The following is a 25,303-nucleotide window of genomic DNA, read 5'->3' on the forward strand; positions in this document are numbered from 1 at the left end:
TAATATGCCTGAGTCTTCATAAAGATACAAATGAATACATCTCTGCAGAACAAAGGCACATATTGAAATACCTCCTGGTTATTTCCTTCCCTCTAGCTCCACAAATACTCCCAGTAATGGCAGCGGTTCAGTGCGGCAGTGACAGTGTTAAAAGCGCTCAGCTAGTCTCCACCTTTTATGCAAATGTCTGTGTGAGTGAGTGGGATCCGAGGCGGAGACAGTGCTCAGTGAATGGGGGGGAGTTGCCTTCACGGATGTGTCCCTGCGCTCACAAGCAGGAGGTGTGGGTCTCTTGTCTCCGCTGTTTAGCATCTATTCGGAGCAAAGAAGCGATAGGCTGTCTTTGAATGCGAACGTGCAATCATGTCACGAGCGCTGGACAGTGCAAACAGAGCATCTGAATAATCCATAAAGGCGATAAGCAGACTCCAAAGGAATAAAGCAATGGGTGGCCAGATAACGCGAAATGCCTTTTACGGTAAGATATAGACGTTTTAGCTCTAAGCTTTGGCTGTGTATTTAAAATATATGCTGTATTGTTTCATTTCCTACCCTCTGCTTTGTTTATTTTATTTTAAAGAGTGGTTTAATGCTTATGTCGTGGCTATGTTTACAGTGCTGACACTGTTATCAGGTACCATATTGCCACTACAGCCTATTCTTTGGTCACGATTACGTCACTCCCCTTAATTAGAATAGGGTTCTGGAGACGCGCAGCTGTGTTCAATTGTCTTTAGATTAACGCAATGCATCAAAGAAGATGTCACCCCCTCTTAACGCTCTATTAAAGGTCTTTTCCTCTACAAAGCTTTTATTAACCGGTTATATTGTGCGGAATAGGAAGCTCGAATATGTGAGTGAAGGATGTAAAGTTGTGGTGTTTCCCTCTGCCATGCTCTGTGCTCTGCTCTGCTCTGCTCTCTGCTGTGGTTTTCCCTCATTAATAAAAAAAAAAAAAAAAGGCAGAGCGTGCAGCTGTGCTTCACAAAATCGATACACTGATTTCCTATCACATCAATCTGGATGCTCACAGTGAGGTCGTGGAGTCCATCACACATGATGCTTTTTGGCTAAAAGCAAAACAGCTGACTGTTTTGAAAAAAAAAAAGTATGAAGTAGGTTACTTTGATTTGATTCGAAAAGTAGGTTGTGTTATTTTTTTGCAGAAATAAATGGACATTAGTCTTTTTGAGTATGGATACAGCAGTCTTTTGGTTTTAGAGCTCAGGGGGCTTTGTGGATTTACTTTCAGTGTATAAAGAGTGAAAGTCAACAGTGTAGCTTCTGTGTGGCTCATAGGAAAATGTGGGCTAGCCTGTGTATCTTGTTTGATCTTTTCTTTGTTGACTATCAGAAACCTCCTTTCATATGTTTTTTTATACTTTATATATATATATATATATATATATATATATATATATATATATATATATATATTGTTACTTTATTAAATGATAAAAGCAGTGCAGAGGCTAAAAAGAGACAGTACTATCCAGAACTCCAGAACTAGTATTAGGATACTAATGTTACGTACATATAAGGCAGCCTTTGGGAGTTAAGCCAAGTCCCTGTTTCTACAGCCTCTCCTGGTTCTGACCACCTGATCTGTCTAATTAAAGCCTCAGGATTAATCCAATTAGTTAAAGAGGGACAGACTACAGCAGGAAGAGACGGCTATGCATCCTTCACATTAGGATCAAGGTCACACAATCACTCTCTGGTGTATGTGTGTCTAAATAGAACCTGATTAATTACCTATTGACTCACTCTGTGGACATGCTTCTTTTATTTAAGTTTAGTTCTTATCATCTTAAGAAAGGCCATGCAGGGTGAGTAAGGTGTTTGTCATTTAAACAGAGCAGGATCCCTCAGGACTGATATAGATTTGACTTTTGAAGTTGACAATTAACCTTTCTTTGAGGATTCTGCACTGGTATGATAATGTAGCTCTAATATACATCTTAAACTAGCTGTAGTTTGAAAGAAGAACTGCAAGGTGAGATGCTTTGCTGAATTTTCTGCAGACAGTGCTGAGAGTCTTCTGAGCTGGACAAATTACATAACCCCCCTCTGCATCGACTCAAGTAAAGTTTTCTCTATGATATGCTCTATAAATAGATTTAATATTCATGTGCATCTGAAATCCATTTCCATCTGCCTGATATTTCTTGAACATTCTGGTACATTTCATTGCTTTGGAATCCCAGAACATTATCCATAAATCAAGTAGCACCAAATAATTGGCCAATTTCAAGTTCTTTAGAGAAATACACAGTAAGCTGGTTATTATTGCAAAACATTTTGCAATAACAAGATTTCTGTACATGATCCTGCTTATTACTTTAGTAAGTATGAAAGAAATCAGTAACTCACACACACTGAAGTGATCAGAGGTGTGTATTTGCAAGATTGTTGCGTAAAAATTATGAATAGGTTTACGTTGTAGTGCATTGCTATGTATGGACGTAGAAACAAGGAGATATAATATTCTAGGAAGTCTTCCATCATAAAAAAGACCACACCAAGCACACTGAGTGTGAGTCAGACAACATTTGTCTTTCAAGCATACACAAAAGCATGATCTGTGTTTTATTTATCATTCCCTGAAACATTAAACACTGCGTCTTTTTAGTAAAGAAAATAACATCCCTCATCAAGTGCATACCAAGAACTTACAGTCTTGTATTTTGGAGGGGTAATTCAATATTAAAAGACATAACATCATGGTCTAAGTATATCTCTAATTACTTGTAATCCAAAAAGTTGTTTAGAAATTTTGAAGGGAATTTAATTTAAATCTAGCGTTTAAACTTCATTCATAGAAATATGAAAAGTAAGATGGTGTGACTTAAGCAGTAAATAGTTATTAATAACTACAGACAACAGTAAGACTAATAATACAAATAAAGTAGTAATTAAAGCTTTGCAAAATGACTTCTTAGTTACATTTACAGATTTGAGTTAGTAAGTAGATAGGGCTAAATTTGATAGCAGAGTTGCTATGGTAACTCATGGCCATTGATAGAAAGCATAATTTGGATGCTTCTGCTGCTTCTTTTTGGAGCTGAAAACAAAGAGACAAATTTAACAAAAGCAGATTTTACTGTAATGTTAAATCCTGTTTTGTTAACTCATATTGTAATAAAGATATACTTCCTCAATCCTAATCTATATCTATTAAAATGTCACTGTCCTACATCTGTGTTCACTGTACACATGTTGGTTTTGAGGAATTCTCTCTAGGTTTGAGAGAGGTGTGACTTACTGAAGAACACATTATGCTTTCTACATTTGCACCTCTGCAGGCTGTTGTTCTCAGGTGTGAAGCAGCAGAGCACATCCAAGCCCTGTTTGCTGGCGTGGTTACATAATTGAGTCTGCCCGAGTGTGTGGGAGCTCCACTTCTGTGCTCCTGATTGACTGAAAGTGGGCCAGTGTCTGAGGCTGAACAGGCTCATTCCATGCAGCGTCTGGCTCTGCTCGGTGTGAATTGGATTCAGTATTAAAAAAAAGTTGGGGACTAAGCTGAGGAGGTGTGTAACAAAATAAAGTTTCTTTACGTTCAATAATGAGATGTGATCATGTTATTGCATGCAAAGTAAAGGTGAAAAGGTGAAAGCAGTAATACAGCATGCAGGTCACCATTTAAAACATCTCAATTTTCTTCCTCTAACTCCTTCCTTTCTTTCTCTATGAGACCAAGAGCCAGAAAGACCAGGCTTTAATCAGGCCTGGACAGTTTCTATGGAGTGACAGAAACACATGTCTCAGGGTCAGGTGGCATTGTTAAGAGTGTGTGTCAGTGACACCCATAAAATTCTTACAACCTCTGACTCCAGGCACCATGTTCTGGAGCAACAATCTGTCACCTGCACCAACACACAGGGAGAAAATCCCCTTAAATTTACACACGTGTGTGCACCCTTCTCTGTCTGGAAGTGTGTGTCTGTGCGTGTGTTTGTGAGCTCAGCCTTTACCTCATCCTCTCGATGGGTCACCTTATAGGCAGTGCCCACATAATGACTTGCAGCCAGCACTGAATAGCATCTTGCCTGCTTTCAGTCGATACACACTGCATATCATTACGCCCCTCCTCAGCCTGCTTTCTTTCACTGCCAAACCTCACTGGGCCGCATTGGGCTCCATTGTTTGCATGCAGTATACAATGTTATTACTTATTGATCACTGTTGTGTAATGCTGTTCGTGCAGAGAATGCAGCAACAGCAGGACAACTAAAGGATGATGTCAGGCGAACTTCATCATCTCTGCTGTCTCACCTTTCACTGCCAGGTCATCTGTGTGTGAATTATTGAAAGAAGAGTGTCACTCTAGTGTATATCCACAATGAGAAACTGGACAGTGAGTAAAGACGCATTCATTCTTTCTGCATGTAGTCATATTTTCAATATGCATTATGTATTAGTACGAGGGTCTGTGTTTTACAGACACATTTCTTCCAACACTAGTTAGTTTAACTTTATTTAAGATCTTGGAAAATAAGAGGCTGAACAGTGCTGCAGAACAGTTGTGCTGAATGTCAGGAAATTAAATGGGCAGAAGGCAACTTATTTGATAAATCACTCACCCATATAGAGTCTTTGCTGCAATGGACCCAAACTTTGGTTTCCAGCTCGTGGCCTTTTGCAGTAGGTCGCTTTCACTATCTCTCTCCCAAGAAACGTGGTAGAAAATGTTTTCGCATTTCACTGTCCAGTCCAATATATAACAAGAAGGGGCAAGGACAATGACAGTTCATTTTGTAGAGCAGGCGCCCAGTATACAGAGGTTAAGTCTTTGACCCACTAGTCAGTGGTTCATCTCCCAAGTTGCAACAATTTGGTGCATGTCATCTCCATTCTCTCATCCCCACATTTCCTCTTTTTTTCAGCTATCCTAACAATAGGAAAGGTAAATTATATATTAAAACAAATACTCAAGCAAAAAACTGCAATATTTCCTCATCATTTAAATCCATGGCTGCAACCAACTGTTATTTCCATTCTTGAGTACTCTGCATTTTCTCTATAGAGCATACGACTGTTCTCTGCCTTCCAAATGATGCAAAACAAGCCACATTCGTGAAATGTAGTAACAGAAAAATGGCAATCATCACGCAACAACAGTACTAGCAACACAGCCTTCATGGGGCTTATATTGAAACCATGTTATAGGTATTGAGTTCACTGTGCAGAGCTACAGCCACACAAGCTTCACTTTCAACTGAAATTATATTAGTAGTACTCTGAACATGACAGAATCCATTGATTTGATTCTTCGAGTTAAAAGGTGGTCCTGTTGACAGACAGTCTTTGTACCTGATTCACTTTCCACCAAAAAGGAAGATCAGAGTGGGGTTGCAGTCTGAGAAATGCTTGACTTGAATTTTTATAAGTCGACAGGGATTATTTTTTTTAGCATTCTAGTCAGTAGAAGAAGACAACGGGGGGATCAAGAAAATCCCTCTGAAAAATAGATCTGCGTCTGGACGACAGATAAAGATGAGAACAAAGTCTGGATGAAAGAACGAAATTAAGAAAACGGCAGCTCAGGCTCATTTGTGTGCTATCACAACACCAAAGAGCAAAACAATAAACCACAGGTTAGCAGTTTATGTCAGGTGAATGGTTTAAAATTACACCTGATGCTGCTTAGACTAATGTCCTCATGGTAAGTCCCCAACCAAGCCAACCACATTACCATGGGCACAAGTCATTTGTCACCACATCAACACTGAGCTTATAGTTGTGTTCACAATGCTGCCTAGCAACACATCCAGCCCTTTGGTTACCACCAACATAATGAGTGATGAGTCTGTAATGAGTGTCAGCAGGTAGCATAGCAGCAGCAGCTTCAGTTACTGTCACTGCCACCACAGTAGGAACCTTTCTGTCATTGAGACACGCAGCTGATCAAGTTTCATATGCTGGCTCTGTGTCCGTGTGTCATCTGTCACACATGTACAAAAGCACATGTGAGGACCTTTGGAGATGAGTTAGAAGACGAAATATCATCCGCTGTGAAAGTCTGAGCACCTACAAGTGCACAAAGTCATCTTTCCTCCGCTGTATTTTTAAGCATCTCAGCTTATATGATAATGTATTTGTGATTAATCGTAGCTATTATTGCGTGATTCATTTCACAGTTGGTGTTACATCAGGCTGAGATGCCATTTTGTCATGAGTCAGTGGGATTGAATACATCATCCAGACACTGCTATGTAAACATCATTAAGATGTTGTTTGTCATTGCCCTCCAGGCTTGTTGGCAGTGTTGTAAATGGCACTGTCATAATAAAGAACTTAAGCAGGAAGGGAAACATTTTACATTGGTAACCTTTGTTATAAAGGAAACTCATGCTTTGATATCCCTCCTGAGAAGGTGCTGATTACAGTTTGATAAGAGATGCAATTAAGGAGAAGACAGGGAGTAAAAACACTGCAAAAATAAGTTTTCTTAACAACTTGTTTTGGTGATTTATCTAAAGCACAGTGGTACATTAACAACAATTTACACTAATGGCTCCATCTGTTCACAGTGATAGATTTCACTTTAGCAATTTTATGTAACAGCCAAGGCTACTCGGCATGATTGCAAATGCATACACAGACTGTTAGAGTGTGTGTGTGTGTGTGTGTGTGTGCCTGTGTTTTTACCGAAGTCTCAGAGGATGAGTGCTAAGCTGGGCTTTAGATAGCAACAAGTGCAGGCTGTGGGTTGGTACGTGGGCTACCTGTGCTTCATAAAATCTGCTGCTGTTGTGACTGAATGTTACAGACTCGTCATGTTTCCACCGTGCTAAAATTAGTCATAATGGTTACATGGTGGAGATCTGGGTCAATGGTATCTGCAAATAGTTGTAAAGCTTTGCTCCAGCATACCTAGGACAACAAAATACAACAGACAAAGTTTAGTACACAATGGAACCAAATTGCATGTCATAGGTTTCAGTGGTAGTGGATATGCAGACTGCAAACATTCTTTTTCCTTACTTGGTGAAAGAAGAGCACTGCACTTTCAGTTATTGCAAGAATCTGGATTATATCCAGAGCATATACAGAGATTTATTGACATGCTTTTATATAAGGAAAAATACTGAGCACAAATTTAATATAGTGTGTCCAGAAGTGTCAACTGTTGCATAGGGTATACTTTAAATAGATTAAAATATACTTCCATGCCAAACTTGAAACATATGGACTCATTTGGATGGAGTATTACATATCTGTGGTACATCATCACTCTTTGTCACTGATGCAGAAAATGTTTGAGCTGGCATCAAAACATGAATTCAGTCATCTAGGAAAAATATCTCAACTTCATATTCTGATGGTATAAAATCGGTCCCATTGTGGAGATTAGATATGCCCCATATATGACATTTTGCAATATGCGGTTAGACAATATCCAGTACAAATGTCATCATTGATGGCCAATACTAGACCATTTCTGAGAAAAAACATCCCCAGATTCTGCAGTGCTGTGTGCTGTGAGGTGGCAGAGCATCATAAGGGATCAGAAGCCATCATTGCAGTAAGTTTGCAGTCGAGGGTTGGGGGGGAAAAGGATCAGCTTTTTAGTAAAACTTGAAGCATCTATGTGATTGTGAAGATTTTGAAAGTCCCAACCATTGCTTTTAGCTCACCACGAATGATTTACTGCAATAATTAAGTATCCCCAGCCCCCGTTTACTAGGTGCTCTCTCTAGTATTAAAAATGAGCACTGCTAGAGCTGTATAGAATTGTCATGTTAGAAAACATTCCTTCTTGTCAGGTACGCTAAAAAGTTCAGAGTTTTGTATTTAGCTCCAGTCCTCAGTATTTATTTGCAAATCAATAAACCCTGTACATGCAATCAATCCAAACCTTTCTGCACACAAGCATTAAATATTTGCCAACAATAATCAACCTAATTTCTCATAATACGGCTTAACTGTTATCGAATGAGCATTTTTATTTAGAGGAAAGCTTTCAATTTTGTGTCTGCGCAACCAGGAAGTCATTTGTCCACCAAATACTCAGTAAATATTGGAATAGTTTTCTCCCACCTATAAAATCCTCTTTGCATGGTAAACCACTTAGCTGATGGCGGGTGAGTAATGGCTATACAACTCTTGATAAAAAACACACGCACAGAGACACACCGCTCAGCTCTCACTCAACATTGTGAGCTAAATAAACCGGTGAGAGATTAGCTTGCTGCTCGACAGAGATGTTCATTGGAGTATGACAGGTTTTAGCCGCACACAAGCCTGTGTATTGTGATGAGAGATTGGAGCTGTTGTGTGTTTGGGTGTTGTTATTAGTGGGATAAAGACCTCTACACTCTGGGGCAGATGAGTACAAGCTTTTTACCCTGTTTGATTATAATGAAACATCCTTGACCTTTGGCAAAATGGCTCCTGTGAGGCTGTTAAACTGCTTTCCCTGATAACAAATGCATAAAGCAGTTTTTTAAGAGGCCCCTGACAGAAAGATGTTAAAGAGGAGCCATTTTCAAGCCTTTTACATCAAGGGGTCACATTTTGGGTGCCACAGACATAAGCATACTCAAGGATTTGTGTTGCTGCGGTAATTGGAGGGCTGAGAGCAGACGTGAGGCTCCAGACTGCTTTGAGCTGCTGAACAACTTAAAACTTCAATATGGGATTTGAGAGTTGCACTGAATCCTAAACAGGGGCACCTTACCCAGACATAAAAAGCTTTCACTGCCACAAAAGGGCTATTTTCCTCAAATCATCACAAGGTACAAACAACTTATATTTTGCTGTCACATACTCTCAGGCCATTTTCAGACAGACTATAGCCTTCAGGCAAAACAAAATAAAGTGTAGTGATGCTGTTGGAGTTTTGCTGCAGGGTGCCTGTGAGCAGAGAAAATACAAAGCATTGTGGTGTGCGGGCTTATAAGTTATACTTCTCCATAGTAGGACTTAAAAACTGACAACTCTAGTCTCCATCATAGACACTCTATCATATGCTGCAATGCCAAATTTGAATGCTTTTTCCTAAGATACATACTTGCATGCAAAACAAACCAAGATAATATCACCTTTTACACTTATTAATCAACACTTCTTTGGCAAACTCTTACTGCTGTTTACAAAGAGAAACCAGACCAACATTAGCATTTTGAGGCCAACATTTATTCCCTTCAGCTCTATTCTTCTGTGATGGGCAAATGCATACAGAAAAAAATACAATAATTTTAACATTATAGCAAGAAATAACCTCCAAATACATACCACCTCAAATCAATTATGTGCAAGGTGCTGTGACATAACCTTCTCTTTAGGGGCACAATCAGGGGCACTGCCAGGGATTTTGGACCCCATTAAAAGTGACCCATGCATCTTCAGGTGGCCAGCCTGAGTTCAGTTCCAACTCATAGTCCTTTGCAGTGACATTCCCATTTGCATCTCTTTACCCAGTTTCCTACTCTACCCAATGTCGTGTACTCGATAAAGGCATGAAAGTAGAAAAAGAAACATAAAAAAGGCCTGGTCATATCTTAAAGGAAACTTAATTTTCACCTTTCATTATTACAGTCTGGGACATGTATAGAGTAGCCTTGCATGATTTGCATTTCAAAAAGCTCCTTATTTATCTTATTACAGCATCTCATTTCCGTACTTTTCAGCCTTTGTCTGAAACGCTTTGTTTTGGCTGTTTTTCCAGTGATATAAAGTTAGACACAGCTTGTGGGTGTTACTTTTTACACAGCTTTGTAGTCATGAAACAACCTATAGTTATGCCTTTACAGAAAATGTCTAAGGCTAGCTGTTAGCTTCCCATATAAAGCTATTAGCAGCTACCTATTGTTACATTACCTGTTGGCACAATGTTACTTACAGCTTGTGGTTCAAGCCGTCATGGAAGGTCTTTATGAATGGATCAGTTCCAGGTTTCAGTAACAGCTGAGATGCTAATCCAGCTCATTCTGGCCCTTGTTTACAGAGGATTCATCAATGAAGGGGCAAACACAAACAGCTACCTTGTGGCTGTTGTTGTCCCCAAAACAGAAAAACGTTCTACTGTTTTCTGGTGACTTTGTCTTTGGAAAGAGAAATAGCTTTGACTTCCCTTCACAACAGAACCCTTACGAGCAACTTTCAGAGACATACTGAGTCAACAAAGTGCAGAGTCAAGGAAAAAGTATTAAAAATAATATTGCAACTGAGTTTACAACATTATGTTTTTTTTATGATACTGTAAAGATTATTTTTCTCCATATTTCTTGTCAAAATTTTCAATTTGTTTGTTGTATTTTGTTTGGATAGGTCTGCTGAGGAGAGATAAGAAAAATGGGGATGATAGAGTGGGGATTACATGCACCAAATATTTCTAGGTCAGGGTCAAGCCAGCGACTAATATGTTGTGGATTTTGCCTCTGTTATTAGTCACCTGCTTTACAAACTAAGCAAGACCAGCATCTTGAGTCATATGTTCTTAGATTCAGTCTTTAGATGCTAATACTTGCAGCAGTATTTTGTGTAAAAACTCCTCACAGTTACATGACATATTGTTATCCATATCTATCAGGATTAGCACAAAAACAACGAGCACTGATCTATAAAATCAGGCAAAAACGTTAAAGTCACCTTACTAACAATGTAGCCTGATGTATTGAATCATATTCATCCCTGTGATAGATATCACATCCCCAGATTCCACATAATGTTGCTGTCTATTTCTTACATCACATAAACAAGCCAACAATACAATGTTTAAGTACTGGACGGTGAAGTTAACCAGTTTAGAGGCAACTTTCAGTCAGATGCTTAGGTTGTTGTTTCAATAACAGGCTGAAAGTCGCCAGTTAACAGGGCCACACCTCAAACCGTAACACCGATGTCTGCCCATACATTACTTAAACTTGGTAGTGTTGGCTAGCTAACGTAATGCAAGACAGTAAGACATGATAACAATATGTTCCCACCCTGAACGGGATGTCCCGAGAGGACAGCCGCCTTGGGATTAAGCTGTATTGGATCAAATACAGTAAAACTAAACTCTCCCTCTTTCTGTACAACTTACATAACAGGGAAGGGCAAAATGTCACAAAGCTTAAATACGCTTAATCCGGTGTAGCTCCTTCATTGACTTGCAAATACAAATAGCTGCAAAGCTTTTGCGTCTTAGAGGATGTGTCTTTGGTCAAGGTATGGTAAAACAGGATTAAAAGATGCATAAGGATGAAAGACATTGAGTCAAAGATGTACAGTTACTGATTTGTGTCCCTTTGTTTAAATGGACTTAGTGGAAAAAACACAGAAGCTGAGATTCAAAAAGCTAGAGTCTGTGACTATAAATATCATGTTGTTGTGTCTGAGTAAACAAAAGGCATCTGCTGTATCCCAGCCTATGCTTGCAAAGTGAAAGAGTGCACCGATCAAGACCTTTAGATACGAGGGGTTGCTAAGGAACATGAATTCACACATAGCCTGTTTCTCTCCACAGCAGCTGCGTCCCTTTACAGCCCGATAATGCATTCAGCTCAATCTGCCCGGGACCATGTGAGCCACATTCAGCAACTGCTCTCCTGTGGCTCCGCTTAAGACAAAAGGCCTCAACGATGCTCTTAGGTTGGGTCCAGATTGAACAGTAGACACTTTACAGGATGAAAAACTGGACGGGTCGTCATGAGATAAACACAGACGAGAGGGAGAAGAGGGGGACAAAGAAAGAGAAGGGACACAAAGCTTTAGGACCGGCTGCATGGTCTTATCAGGACTCAACAGGACAACTGCTGCTGCCAGTGTTGTGTTTCATCTGTATGTTTGTCAAACTGTCTTCCAGGTCCAGAGCTTTATAAACTTAGTATCAACTATTGCTTTCTTTTTTAATTTTAATCATTATTTTTTATAAACAAGCACCTGCTATTGAGTTAAATAAAACTCCATTTCTCTTAAGGACTGAAATACTGTTGGAATCAAAAATATACAGAATTTCATAGATGATTGATGATCTTCTATTATATTCCAGAGATTCGTGGCCAAACATTTGGTGCTGAAATGTTCCCAGAATAGCTGAGTGGAGTTTGATTGCAGAGAGAAATCAACTTGCTGATACATCAGGGTAAACACAGGTTTTACTGATGCTTATGCTGATGTATCAGCCTCTCAGGATTGAAGAGATGGGGCTTCTGTCTTGCCAGTAAATCAAACAGGGAGACATCTATCATAGAAGAGACAGACACGCCAATTTCTACACTGACAGAGGCTTGAATTGCCCGTAATGCAACACAGCTGTGAGAGCTTTGAGTGGGACTATCTCTCAACCCATAATCACAATTACCTCTGCCAATATTATTGCTCTCTTGGCCCACAAGTCAGACTCTACTGAATACAAAATATGCAGGTGAGAGCTCTGAAGAATATTTGGCCTAATAATGCATACAAAAGCAGACCAGAAAATTGGGAGAATGTGGGCACAACAGGAGATAGATTAAACATGCTCACCACAAAATTGCTGGAATTTTGAAACACAATTGCTGAAACTTCTGGAAATCATTTGACAACCCCAGAATTGTGAAATATTACATATTGGAGCAGAATCAGATGGTGAAATATTGATAGACTCTCTGTTAAAGTCATTTTACTCCAGCTTTGCTTCAGAATACTAATCTAACAATTTTAGCAGTGATATATTTTGATTGGTTGTATACAAGATGAAAGCAAATGATACAGTCAGCATGGACCATCTTATGCTTGTTGGGGAACAGTTTTCTTGGTGCATAACTGAAGATTATAATTTCTATACATGTTCAGTAATCATGACCTGTTATTTTCTGTTCACCCTGCAGAGCCCAGTATGAATATGGCTGATTAGCTCATTACTCAACTGCTCACATATGATCAACAAAAGTTTAGATCAGGAAGGAATATCTGAGGTTATTTTCTGTGATGCAAAATTTTCAACAGGTTTTAAATGAAAACATCAGGGAATAATTGCAATGCTCAAACATAACCTGTTTTTAATAAGGAGGTATTGTGTCATAGTAAAGCTAATCCTTCTCTTTGCTTTTCTCTCCCCAACAGACTCCCTTGGTGGCCCGTTTCCATCCACATCACACCGATGTCACCACAAACCCAAGAGGTGTCTGCCTATCCAGTGTGGCAGCGTTGGAGGGCCTCTTCCAATCAGCCCACTTCTATTCCATCCAAATGCCAAGGGGTCCCAAATTGTCATGGACCTGGCCCAGAAGACAGTAAAGAGGCAGGCCAGTTTTTGCAACGCCATCACCTTCACCAACAGGCCCATTACCCTGTATGAGCAAGTCCGCCTCAAGGTACTTTTTGACAGAGAGAAGCACTTGAGCCACTAAAAGTTTTGAGCTTTTAAACTGTCAAGCTATCATTCTGGGTTTCTCTGAAGTTTACACTTAAAATGTGGAGTCACTCAATTCACTGTGGTGGATGTCAAGCTTAGGATGAAAAGATCAGATGCTGACATATTTTCTCACTTCGGACTTCCAGGATTCAACATCTTCACACACAGGATATTTAACAAATCTCAATAACTTCACTTCTTCTTAATTGATAAGAAACTGAGAAGACAAAAGTAAAAATACAGAGGGACATTGAGCCATTGGGCCATATTTCAAGTTAAAAAAAAGTTTTTGGTAGAAATGTTTGTCTTTCCAAATATATTGGAACTACTGGTTAAGTTGACATACAACTTGTAACCAGTAATACACTTTTAGAATACCATTGTGTATAAGACATAGCATCCAGAACAGATAAAGCATACAGAATGTAGACTTTCTACCCAAAGGACTGTGCATATTTTGCACACACTCTACAAACTGTGCAACTTGGACAGAAAGACACAGGCTATTATAAATAGCAGATCAAGAGTTAAATCCACCCCAAACCATGCTTTGCATTTATTGAGGAAAAAATGGTCACTGTCTTTGAAAACAAACTTAATTCCAACAACACTTCTTATTTCTCATACAACTGTGGTCAGAGTCACAGCTAGTGTGAATATTTTAACATCTGCAGAGAGTTGGTGGTAACTGTGCGGCAGTATTTATGTGTGATGTCATTTCCAAGTCATGATGACAACAATTCCACTTCTGGATGACGTAAAGCTGAAATATCTGTACATAAAGGCTGTTAATATTACAACTGTACTTTAAGATACTAATTCAGACACATTCAGACACATTTTTCCACATATGTGGAGATGGTCTGGAACCGTTAAATGAGCTTTGTGATAAACAATGACACTTGTATCACATCTGTCATGAATTGACTCCACAACACACACACAAGTAAGAAGTGTCTCAACCCCTGACGGCCCATCTCGAAAATCCGACACGTAAACATGAGCTAACTGCACAAAGCTGCAAAAAAAAATGAGTGTGTTTGCGCTTCAATATCATAGCCTATTATGCTTTATGAATTAGACCTTGAGCCAGAGCATTGGAAAACGATGTGCAGTTCTTGGTACTACTAGCTGCAATCTCTTAGTAAATTCCTCTCTAAGTGTGATGTTGTATGAATATGGTGAATGAAAACTGAACTATTCAGTCTGCATTGGGTAAGAAGTGAAGACTCTGTACATTCAAAAACAATTTGTAGATTCCTTGTTTAGGATTTAAACTTTTGTTAAATGGAAGGAAAAAAGCTTTTGGTTGTATTCTCTTCAGATCACTAAAAAGCAGTGCTGTTGGAGCGGGGCTCTACGTCTTGGCTTCACCTCCAAAGACCCCTCCAGGATAAACCCGGACAACCTACCCAAATACGCCTGCCCCGACCTGGTGTCACAGACCGGCTTCTGGGCCAAAGCGCTGCCTGAGGAGTTTGCCAACGAGGGCAACGTCATCGCTTTTTGGGTTGACAAGAAGGGCAGAGTCTTCTACCGCATCAATGAATCCAACCCCATGCTGTTCTTCAGTGGAGTCCGCACAGCTGAGCCCCTCTGGGCACTCATTGATGTTTATGGTCTGACCCGTGGAGTGCAGCTGCTAGGTAAGAGGAAACATAAAATAATTCACTAGGCTGAGTGGACAACAGGCCTCAATCGGTGCTGCAGAGTAAGCAGCACCGTTTGAGGCACAATTGCAGTATTTATGGGAAATATGCTGAGTTGGAATAAACCTGTCTTATCCTTTTAAGGCCTTGTTTTGTAGGGGGCCCTGTGCCTCCGATAGCTTTTATATATATTGGAAAACATAATGCTTACATTGTGTGACATTGTGCATATTTTACCACAACTGTAAATCTGGGAACAGGGGACTGAGTAGCAGTAAAACATCCACAGCCCCCAAAGATCTGCAGGTTTGTAACAATGGATTTTATACAAGCAGTGTTCTCTAGATATAACCTTTGGCTAACAACAACAAACTAACAACCAATATCTTTTTTAAGTCTCCCCTTAAATTACAATGATTAGATATAAGATATTTGATACACATTTGAATGATTAAATTTGATGTAATTTTGCTCAATCCATGATAGAAGTATTAGCAGTTGTGATGTTGCCTTCATTTTTACTCAAAAGTTAACCTCTAAAGGAGTTTTTGGAAAGCTACGAGGTGTTTAGGTATCTACAGTTTTGCTTTTGCTTCCTGCTTTCCTGAAGAGTAAAACACAGGTGTTCTTGTATCCTCATGTTTACAGCAAACAGGTCCTCAAACAGGTCCCCTAGAGGTTACCTTTCCTGTCTTCCTCTCTTTGTGTACAGTAAAGCCTTCCATGAAGGATTGGAATAACAATGAACAAAGGCTATCTATATCTGACCATGTTTGGCTCCTTATGTTTACACTAAAGCCATAGTGCTGTGTATTATCAAGGTATGCTAGGTAGCTTAACATACATAACATAGAGACATAGCACAAGATAGTATAGCCGAGGCTTTGATCTGAAAGAATGTATACACATATTTCTTTTCCCTGGAGAGTCAGTGCTGTCATCCCCGCTGTACTTGTAAAAATAGACCAGGGGTCACATGTCCCATAGATAGCACATTTGATTGTAATTGTGCTCTGTGTTGATTGACAGTGGTATCTCTAGGCCAGTGGGGGTGGTTGTGTAATGTCTTGAGCACGAGGGAGCCATACTCTTTGTTTCAACCCTCCTTCTGATTTACTCTCTCTTAATGTTAAATGGCACTTGAGGTTCGTAGATTATGTTGACAAGTCTGATTACCATATTCAATCAACTCTGCCCTAATTAATTGCTGTTTGCAAAAGGAACAAAGCCTAATCAGATGAAGGGACGCAAAATGGTCTAAATATAAAAAAGCAGAGGCCAACCAGCTGAGTTAGCACCCCAAGGTTTGCTCTGATTGAAGTCTCTGTAACACTGACCTCTTTCAAACATTGCTCTTAGCACCACCTCAATCAAACTTCATCTAACTTAAGTCTTTGTAAAGTCAGGCCATATGCAGGGCTGCCAACAGAGCAGTGCTCCTGTTCCTCAGGGGGCCAACTGACTGACATCTGCCCCCACAAACGGAGGGCTGTTCAGAAGGGTGGAACGCTACCGAAGGTCAAGATAGAACTACATCATCCAGACGAGACTCAGCCCTGTGTGATGTTGAATGACTGATTGTGTCATGCCTGTGCATCACGTTTCTATGCAATGCTTCAGGAACCTTTCCCTATCCACAGATAAGCCCTGAGGCTTTTACATCTGAGCCTTTTTCTCCACTTCCACTCCTTACTTTATCTGGCATTTGAGGAGCTGTTGTTTTTCTATGCAGCCTTGAATTCTTAATAAAGCCCATAGCTTAAGAAGTATGGAGTCAAAGGAGGGTCCCGAAAAGAATAAATAAATAAATAAATATTCAAAGGAATTGGAAAATGTGTTAAAAACATTTTTTTTTTTTTTTTTAATGTATGTTTTTTTAGATACATTTGCATTTGGCTATATCAATTTTTATTGTTATTACTATACATCTTGAAACAAGCTGTCTATCAACTTACTGTGTCTTCCTTCCCAAGCTTTTACTGATATTACTAACTATGATAATACTACTAAAAAAATCATTATATCATCAACATTTCAAAGAAAGCTGGGACAGGGACAACAAAAAACTGAAAAGTTGTTTAATGATAAATAAAAATAATAAAAATAAAAATAATAAATGAATAAAAAACAGAGGAACATTGCCCAGCTAATTAAGTTAATTTGCATTGTGTTAGTAAGATGTCTGGGTATAAAAGACATTCCAGAGAGGCTGAGTCTTCCAGAAGCAAAGATGGAAAGTGAGCAAGTAGTTTATCAATTTCAGAATGATGTTCTCCAGCATAAAATTGCAAAGAATTGTGGGGTCGTATCTTCCACAGTACAGAATATTGTTTAAAAGCAGACATAACTCTGTATTTGAGATCACTGCATAGGATCAAAGCGACTTAAAAAAACATTGTATATTAACACAGTATGTTGCTACATCCACTAATGCAGGCTAAAATTAAACCATGCAAACAGGAAACCATATAGAAACATCTCTGGGCCTGAGCCCATTTAAGATGGACTGAGGGGAAGTGTAAAATTTCCCTGTGGTCTGACAAATAAAAGTTTGACATTCTTTTTGGAAATCTTGGACTGCCTTCAGTCTTGACTCGTCACCCTTTGAAAAAAATTGGCTCATCATTCAAAGAAGAATATGGCAAAGAAGACCCTGAACTGTTGAGCAGCTGAAATCCTATATCAGGCAAGAATGGGACAACACTTAACTTTCAAAACTAAGAACTGGTCCACAGTTCCCAAACATTTACTGAGTGTTAAAAGACAAGTTGATTCAACACAATGATTACCATGCTCCTGACCAAACCTTTTGGAAATGTTTTACTGACATGTAATCTAAAATAAGTACATATTATTCATAAAACAATCACATTACTCACTTTTGGGTTTTATATTTATTTTTTTAAACCTTGATTTACCATGGCTGTATTAGATGTTATTTTTATGGTTCTCCTGTGACTATTTACAGGCATCAAATCTCCAATACAAGAGGTAAAATAAGGTGTTAAGCATTTCCTTTATTATTTGCTGTTCCTGATGATATTCCAACACCTAAATAGCCCCCCTAAAACACATTTTGATTCAGTAAATGAGAAAGATATTCTAAAATTTCAGACATTTATCTTTATGCCTGTTTTCACTTTAATTTAGATCTTTTATAACATTTTCAGTCAAAGTATCCAATTCTCCAGCATTCCTCACTTCCATTATCTGCTGCTGTGACTACCACATTCATTTCCCCTCAAGGATCAATAACATTTATATTCTCCCCATTTCAGCATTTTTCAGCTCTGAATGAGATTATAAATGTGCCTCCTTTGGAAATACTATAATCCTCACTACACAAAGATTGAATTAAAATTCTATGGTGGATTAACTTCCTTGCTCAAAGACATTTTGTACAGCTTGTGTATGAAGTGCTTTCACTATGTAAATTAGCAGGGGGGCTCTTGTAGCGTCTCTTGTGTCTCCTCCATTCAGCAGGGACACAAAGTGTTCACACAAACACACTTACACAAAAATGCACACAACTCTTACATCCCTTTAAATGCTTCTTTTTCCAGCCTTTACATCGTGTTTCCTATTGCATGTAATCCATTCCAGTTAATGGACCCTGTGTGTATGCTGCTCTCGCTGTGGCTGTGTATTTAGAGTAGGTTTTTTCATCAACACTTAGCAGGGTGTTTTGCTCTATAATGACTAATGGTTCGACAAGTGGAAGGCAGTTTTGTAATAGGAGCTCATTTTTAGTTATCCTTCCAGCTAGTTCCTGCTCTTACAACCCACAGAGTATTAATTTTATCCTTTTACCAACCACTAAATCAACATGAACCTACGTTCAATTCATACACAGAAACTGGAGGTGGGAATCACCAAGGGCCTGATGTTATTATGTTGTCATGATATTTTCAGTTAGGATACAATGTCATTGCAAATGTAAACAGTTGGCACTATATTGAGAATTTCAATGACATAAAGTGAAATGAATTACCATAACCCATTTCCAAATCATGTCTTAAAGGGACAGTCTGTTTAATCTAGTAAAATGGTGGTTTCAGTCCATCCATGTGATGGATTGTTCCAAAAAACAGTACACAAATTAAAAAGACAAAGAGCAGCAGTTAGAATTTCAAAATAAATTGTCAAATATATGAGTTACATGCAAATAAACAGTGCAAATTGAAATAACAATAGTTCAGTCTGACAACTCACATTTATTGGTTTGCAATGCTTATTGCAGCAGCAGAATAGTGTTTGTGTTTGGGGGTTAGGCTCTCACCTCATCACTCCTGGCATTTTTATTTTAAGAAATTAAAGAGTATTGACAAAGTTTCATAAACCCCTTGTAAAAGCTTGCAGGTGATGTTGGGTGGCAGTGGAGCTGAATGTCTATGTGGAGTGCTGATGCAGGGCAGCAGTGGTGGATCAGAAAAGTTAAATGTCAGTCAACAAAGTCAATTAACAAGAGGATTACTGCGGAATACTTAAGTCTACTGTGGGTCAACCCTATTATTTGGGTTAACAATACCACTTAAGGGTGCCAGGTTAGCTAAGCTCATCCCAGTGGTCTAAGACCGTTTCCTAGGTCCAGGCAGCATTTTGTATTTGTTATTACCCTACGCCTCTCCACACGTTCTATCAGTCTCTCTCTCAGGAGCTGGCCTATCAAATAAAGGCAAAATGTTCCGATATCTTTATAAAGTCTTTAACTGTGTCTATTGTTTGGTGCTGGATTGATCGGGTAGAGTGTGTTCATGTGTTACCTAGAGAAAAGCTGGCTACTAATTCCAAACATGTGGTCGATTAAAGCAGTCAGAGGGGACAAAATAGATAATATGTTAGTCTTTGAAATCAAGTTTTAAAAAAAGGGAAAATGGCTTTATATCTTGGCGGAACTAAAGAAGTGTGTCTAAGATCACTGTGAGTTTATATATACAGGGGACCTTGACATTATTGCTTTGCCATTTGACCAATTTTACGTGTAGGAATATTGATTAGTGCAGCTTCATTAGTTGTATATTGTAAATATTGAGCACAAGCTCCCCTTACTTTCAGAAGTGTCATTCTGTAATACTTAATTGCCATGAAAATTCTAGCTGCCCTAATTTTAGAAATTCCTACCCATTCGTCTTTGTGTTTTGGGTTGTGTCATCTGTTCATCATCCGTAGGCTGTTCGGAGGTCAGAGCAGGAGTAGAGGAGTGAATGATGACCCCCTAGGAGACATTTGGAAAGCCTTTGATGGAGACGGGTTGAAATAGAAACCGTAATGATTCATGCGATAATCCGGCCTCGCAGGAATCACCACAAAGATTTATCATACATGACATGAATGATGGGGGGCAGGGGTGATTTAGTGGTTCCGCACCTCCACGGGCATACTGACAGCAAGTCAAGATATCCCCCTCCCACCTTCCATCCTTTCATCCTGCTAATGAGGCTGAGGGAAAACAATGAAGATACATCAACATCATAGCCTCGATAAAAACAAACTAATGTAGGACAGAATGCCTGAACTCATCTGTGCTCTTTGTGCCTCCAGGCTCTATCTTTTCTTGTTGTCCACTTCAGTCATAATATCTCGGGACCACCTGAGAGGAAAATGTCATATTTGGAATATTCACTTTGAATAAAGAATGAACTGAATATATCTTGGTGTTTATAGGTTTATTTTTGGCCATAACACAAAAAGTATTGCAATTTATAACTCAATTTCACATAAATCTTGAACAGTATCTCATTTATTTCAATTGTTATATTGTCCAGCAAATATTGCATTATATTTCTATTTATAATTTATTTTCCATTTTTATATATAATTGTATTTATTCTATCATTATTATGGAAGTATATGTTTAGTCTTTTATTGAGGTTTAATTTCTGTTTCTGCCCTGGTTGTACATCACTTTGTTCATTGTTTTTTCCAGTATGCTTTTAAAATAAATTCTACTTGACTTGATTGGACTTTACTGTACCAGAAATTATGACAAAGACAAGTTTCAACCCAAAGGTCAAAGGTCAACTTACTTTTGACAATACAGTGTTTTGGAGAAAGTCATTGCTGGCAATTTTTTTCCCCAAGCAGCAACCTTTTAGGGTTGAAAAACTTAAGCCACAGCAGAAATGTGACAAACTGCAATTCCTTGCATAATTTAAGGAGCAAGGATGGTTTGACTGACAGGCGAGCAAGTTGTGGCTGTTTGCAGGGCAACTAAGGCCTCAACTAGAGCACTTTTCCTGTTTCTAGATCAGCTGAAAGTTGATTGGAGACTACCATCTCTGTGCTTTAAATCGCATTTTCAAAAACCCGCGGGTGATGTCACAAAGAGTGCATCCATGTTTTACACAGTCTATGGCAAAAACTTTCTTAACTTCAGGCCGCTTTATTAAGTGATTTTTTTTAGGGGGAACCTCTACTGATCCTTCAATATACACTCAAGGCTACATTTTCATACTATGTTAAGTTTACACCCAGTATATCTGAAAATTTTAAATCATCCCAGTTCTCATGTATAGAAATTAAATGTCAGTATTCATTGCAACAGCAGACTGTGCCGCTTCCCTTTTAAAGTGAGTGTTCCCCTTACACATGACTGAGGTCAGCTGTCACTCACTGCTACAGCGCCAGGGGGGTGATATGAAGAGACAAGATTACTGGTGCAAAGTGGTACAAAAGTTACACAAGTACCGGACAATTGACGTGGAGTTCTGATGCTTTTTTAAGAAAAAGGTTATTAATACAGCGGGGACATTAAACAACTGAGAAACATACAGTAAAAAGACATCTGTTAGTACCAAGCGGCAACCTCCGGTCTCAAACGATGAAGCCCATGCGGAAGTGTTATAAACTGCAATACATCAAGAATCCGCTTGAGGCTGGCTGCAGAAACACCAGAAACTACATAGACATGAATGGGAAAAAGACGATCTTTGTAGCATTAATAAACATGTTTACAGCCTGGTTCAAAAAAACGCTTGGCCCTACGAAGCTAATCTCCGTATCAGCACACACTGTACGGGGGGTGAATTTTTTTCTAACTTGATGGTTCAGAAGATATAAAGATTTCGAGTTTTTGCCCAAATAAGGACATGACTGACGTGACTCCCGGTCGGGAACACATAGCTATTGGCTAGGAGGCTCACACTACGTCACACTCTGCCTGGTTGAGTTCCGCATTTCCAATATGGCTGCTGCCGTCGATTGGCTTCAAAACAGCTCTCAGGAGCAGATGGGTGAGGTCACGGATACTACGTCCATATTTTATACAGTCTATGGTTAGTACTGGTATGTTATAGAAAAACGGATCCAAGGTATGCCCTCTATATAGAAGTATCAACCAGCCAATAGACTGCGGGCTATTTTAATTATTATGGTATTTCAATACTGATACCCGAAGCCCTTCAGGTAGACTTGTGATCAAATTTAATTCACACTAAATATGAAAATGTAATTTTAAAAACATGAATGAAGTTAAAAGATGTTAAAATCAACAACCTCCATTGTCTTTCGAGAATTTGTTCCATCATTGTTTTAAATTGTAATTGTTTTCCTCTTAAAACACGATTGGGTCTTCAAAAAGTTTTATTTAGTAAGGGGGCACTCATTTTGGCCACTCATTGTTTTGGTGAAGGAATCATCACAAAGCAGAGTCAGGTGTGTGCCTGATTGCCCCTGATTTGGAGCAGGTGTGGGAAGCTTACTGTTGGACTCTGGTGCCTTGTGCTGACTTATTGGCTCTAGTTGAACTAATGGAGTTAGTGAAAGGATGATGCATTCTCTGTGTTCTCTGCATTGTGTTGTTTGCCTAAGCATCACAAAACCTCTCTGGCAGTTTGCCCTCTATTTCTTGCTTCTATAAGAAAAAAGTTTTGTAGGCGTTGGGCTGGACTTTAGTCTCTCTCCTCTTCTAAGGCATCTCTAGTAGCCACTGAGTTTTTGTTCAGGAGTTATCTCTGATAATTGGTCTTTGGTCATCTTATTTGAGCCAATATAGTAACTCAAGTTTAATCTCCTCCCCTTTCATCTTCTCAGCTGATCATTAAATCTACAATCATTGGGCAGTCCAATAATTAGAAACTCAATATTTGAAGTTTTGTTACTAAGTACTGTTTAACTAGAAGAGAACCTTGTGTGGTATCAGGCTTCAGCAAGTTAAGCGCTCACTGTCAGCAGATAAACATGGAATTTGTTCTTTGACACCCAGACAATGTGTGCTTTATCACCATTTTTAACACCTGCGAATCTATTGGAGAAAGATCTGAGCTAATGTAAGTGAAGAAACTGATCCTATAGCAGCCAAGGAATGCCAATCTGAGATGTTTCCTCTACATTCGCCTCGTCACCACTGACATGCTGTGAAAGGTTCAAACAGAATGGCCCTGCTATGTCAGCTGACGCGCTGTCACAGATAAGCTACCTCCTCTGACATGTGTTGTGAAAGACATAAACAAACGAGTCATTTCTGCAGTGCCTTCATCCATCAAGCCTTCACACATTGTTTTCCTCTCATTGAAGCACTTCAGTCTGCAGGATTAGTTTTCCTTTCACCTAGCCCACATCTGTCATCTTTACACAAAAGCTTGTTTCTACAATCAATGATGTTTCATCCTGCAAGATAAACAGTTGTGTGGTTACATAAAAGAGGGGAGGATTTCAAGGTTTCAGCGCAGATTTGAGTGTCAGATTATGTTTTGTAAGAAACCTGCATCATATTTTCTGCTTGATTTAATAAAATTGTTCTTCTATTGCTCCTCTGTCAATCATCCGGAGTGACTGAAAACGCAGCTCCCTGATGGTACAATGGGACCTCATTCTCTGGTCAAGAGCTACTGTGTAATTCAATCCATCACCTGAGGACAATCTCACATAACACATGTCAGAAGCTCTTTAGTTTCCCTCCTCCGCTGAGTGTAAAAGCATTTTTCTTGATGAAATTCAGAGATAGCCTCTTTTTCTGAACACTGTGTTTTGTATGAACTGAATTAACTGCTCTGCTTCTTTGTGGTGAAAGCTAGATTGGCCGGCTCCTTCTTTCCGACTCAGCCTGGTTGTGAGGTGTTAGCTGCCTCAAGGCTTTGCAATCAGACTTCATTCTCTTGTCCTTCAGGGAAGTCCCACAGAGGGCCCCTCTTGATTAAAGCTCCACTGTGACTGACTCACACAATCTGAGTCCTGCTGCCTGCACAACAGCTGGAATTGCTCTGTTTGCTCAGCCTCCTCCTGATGTCAAGTAAAGCTCTGCTGTGCGTGCGTGCATGTGTCTGTTGTGTGTGTGCGTGTGTGTGTGTGTGTGTGTGTGTGTGAACATTATGAGAGTGACAGCTAACCTTAGGACTGGGACTTGGGTTTATATTAAACAACCTTTTCTAGTTTGTTGGATTTCAACCCTATGGGGACAGCTTCAGTCTGCCCTTAAAACGATCCTGCCAAGCCCCTGCAATATTATATTTGCCCGGTTCAAGACCAGGTGCGGTAGATCCCCTGCTGCCTTTAGGTGTCTAAACAGAGACAGGCCCTAATCTGACACCCTTTCTCTGCAGCAGAATCCTGACTAGAGTAACAGCCTTGCAGTGTGCTTCTGTATATCTGTCAGTTTACATCAATCCATGTTTCACATAAATGATAAGGCAACTGAAGCCAGGCAGGACAGTGGTATGGTTAAATATTTGAAAGGCTACATTACCATGAAAAGAAGAAGACAGGATAGACAGGTCCACATTTAACAGCAGAGCATCACAAACACTTACAAGAAGGCATTATACCAGATCTTTGTCTATCTTGGTATTTTTCTACAGGACATGTAATTGTCGGTAGACGTGAACAGGTATGAGAGGGGAGATTTTTCATTGTTAACTTGATGACATCATCCTCCTGTAAGCAAAGGAAAAATATAAAACCTAAGGTTAGAAAAAACAAAACCTCTAGACACTACTTATACTTTCTGATGTGAGGGTTCAACTTGACATTTCACCTTTGACTAGTAAGACTGAATCAGAAAATAGGCCTCCAGGTATTTACAAGTACAGGGGGAGCCTTGGCCTTTATAAAACACGGACGTAGTTCCTGTGACGTCACTCATCGGTTTCTGAAGAGATCAATCTAACTGAGCAAATCTAAGAACAGGTGAAGAGGGTGAAGAGAGCTGAGGCCTTAGCTTAGCCTATGTGCCTTCTAAACAGCTACATCCTTCCCACCTGTCAGTCAAATCAGCTAATACCCTTATTAAGCCTGATTATGCAAAACTCTCACTGTCAATATGATCTAAACAGATGAGACATAAAAAATGAATGAGTATAATTGGAATTAACACTGACTATCTCAAGCA

At 39.3% G+C, this 25,303-nt stretch overlaps 1 protein-coding gene across 2 annotated transcripts in view; it reads left to right on the forward strand.

The window, feature by feature from the left end:
• The first annotated feature begins 241 nt into the window (after window positions 1-241).
• The window catches only part of neurl1aa (neuralized E3 ubiquitin protein ligase 1Aa), a 53,542-nt gene continuing 28,480 nt past the window's right edge, over window positions 242-25,303 (forward strand). For both annotated transcript variants that reach the window (XM_034688954.1, XM_034688955.1), the window contains exons 1-3: window positions 242-478; window positions 13,039-13,289; window positions 14,655-14,976. In XM_034688954.1, coding sequence (XP_034544845.1) covers window positions 445-478; window positions 13,039-13,289; window positions 14,655-14,976 — 607 coding nt within the window. In that variant the 5' untranslated portion in view covers window positions 242-444. The remainder of the gene's footprint in view (window positions 479-13,038; window positions 13,290-14,654; window positions 14,977-25,303) is intronic.

The sequence above is a fragment of the Notolabrus celidotus genome, chromosome 7, assembly GCF_009762535.1.
Source record: "Notolabrus celidotus isolate fNotCel1 chromosome 7, fNotCel1.pri, whole genome shotgun sequence".
In the NCBI taxonomy this organism is placed as follows: Eukaryota; Metazoa; Chordata; class Actinopteri; order Labriformes; family Labridae; genus Notolabrus; species Notolabrus celidotus.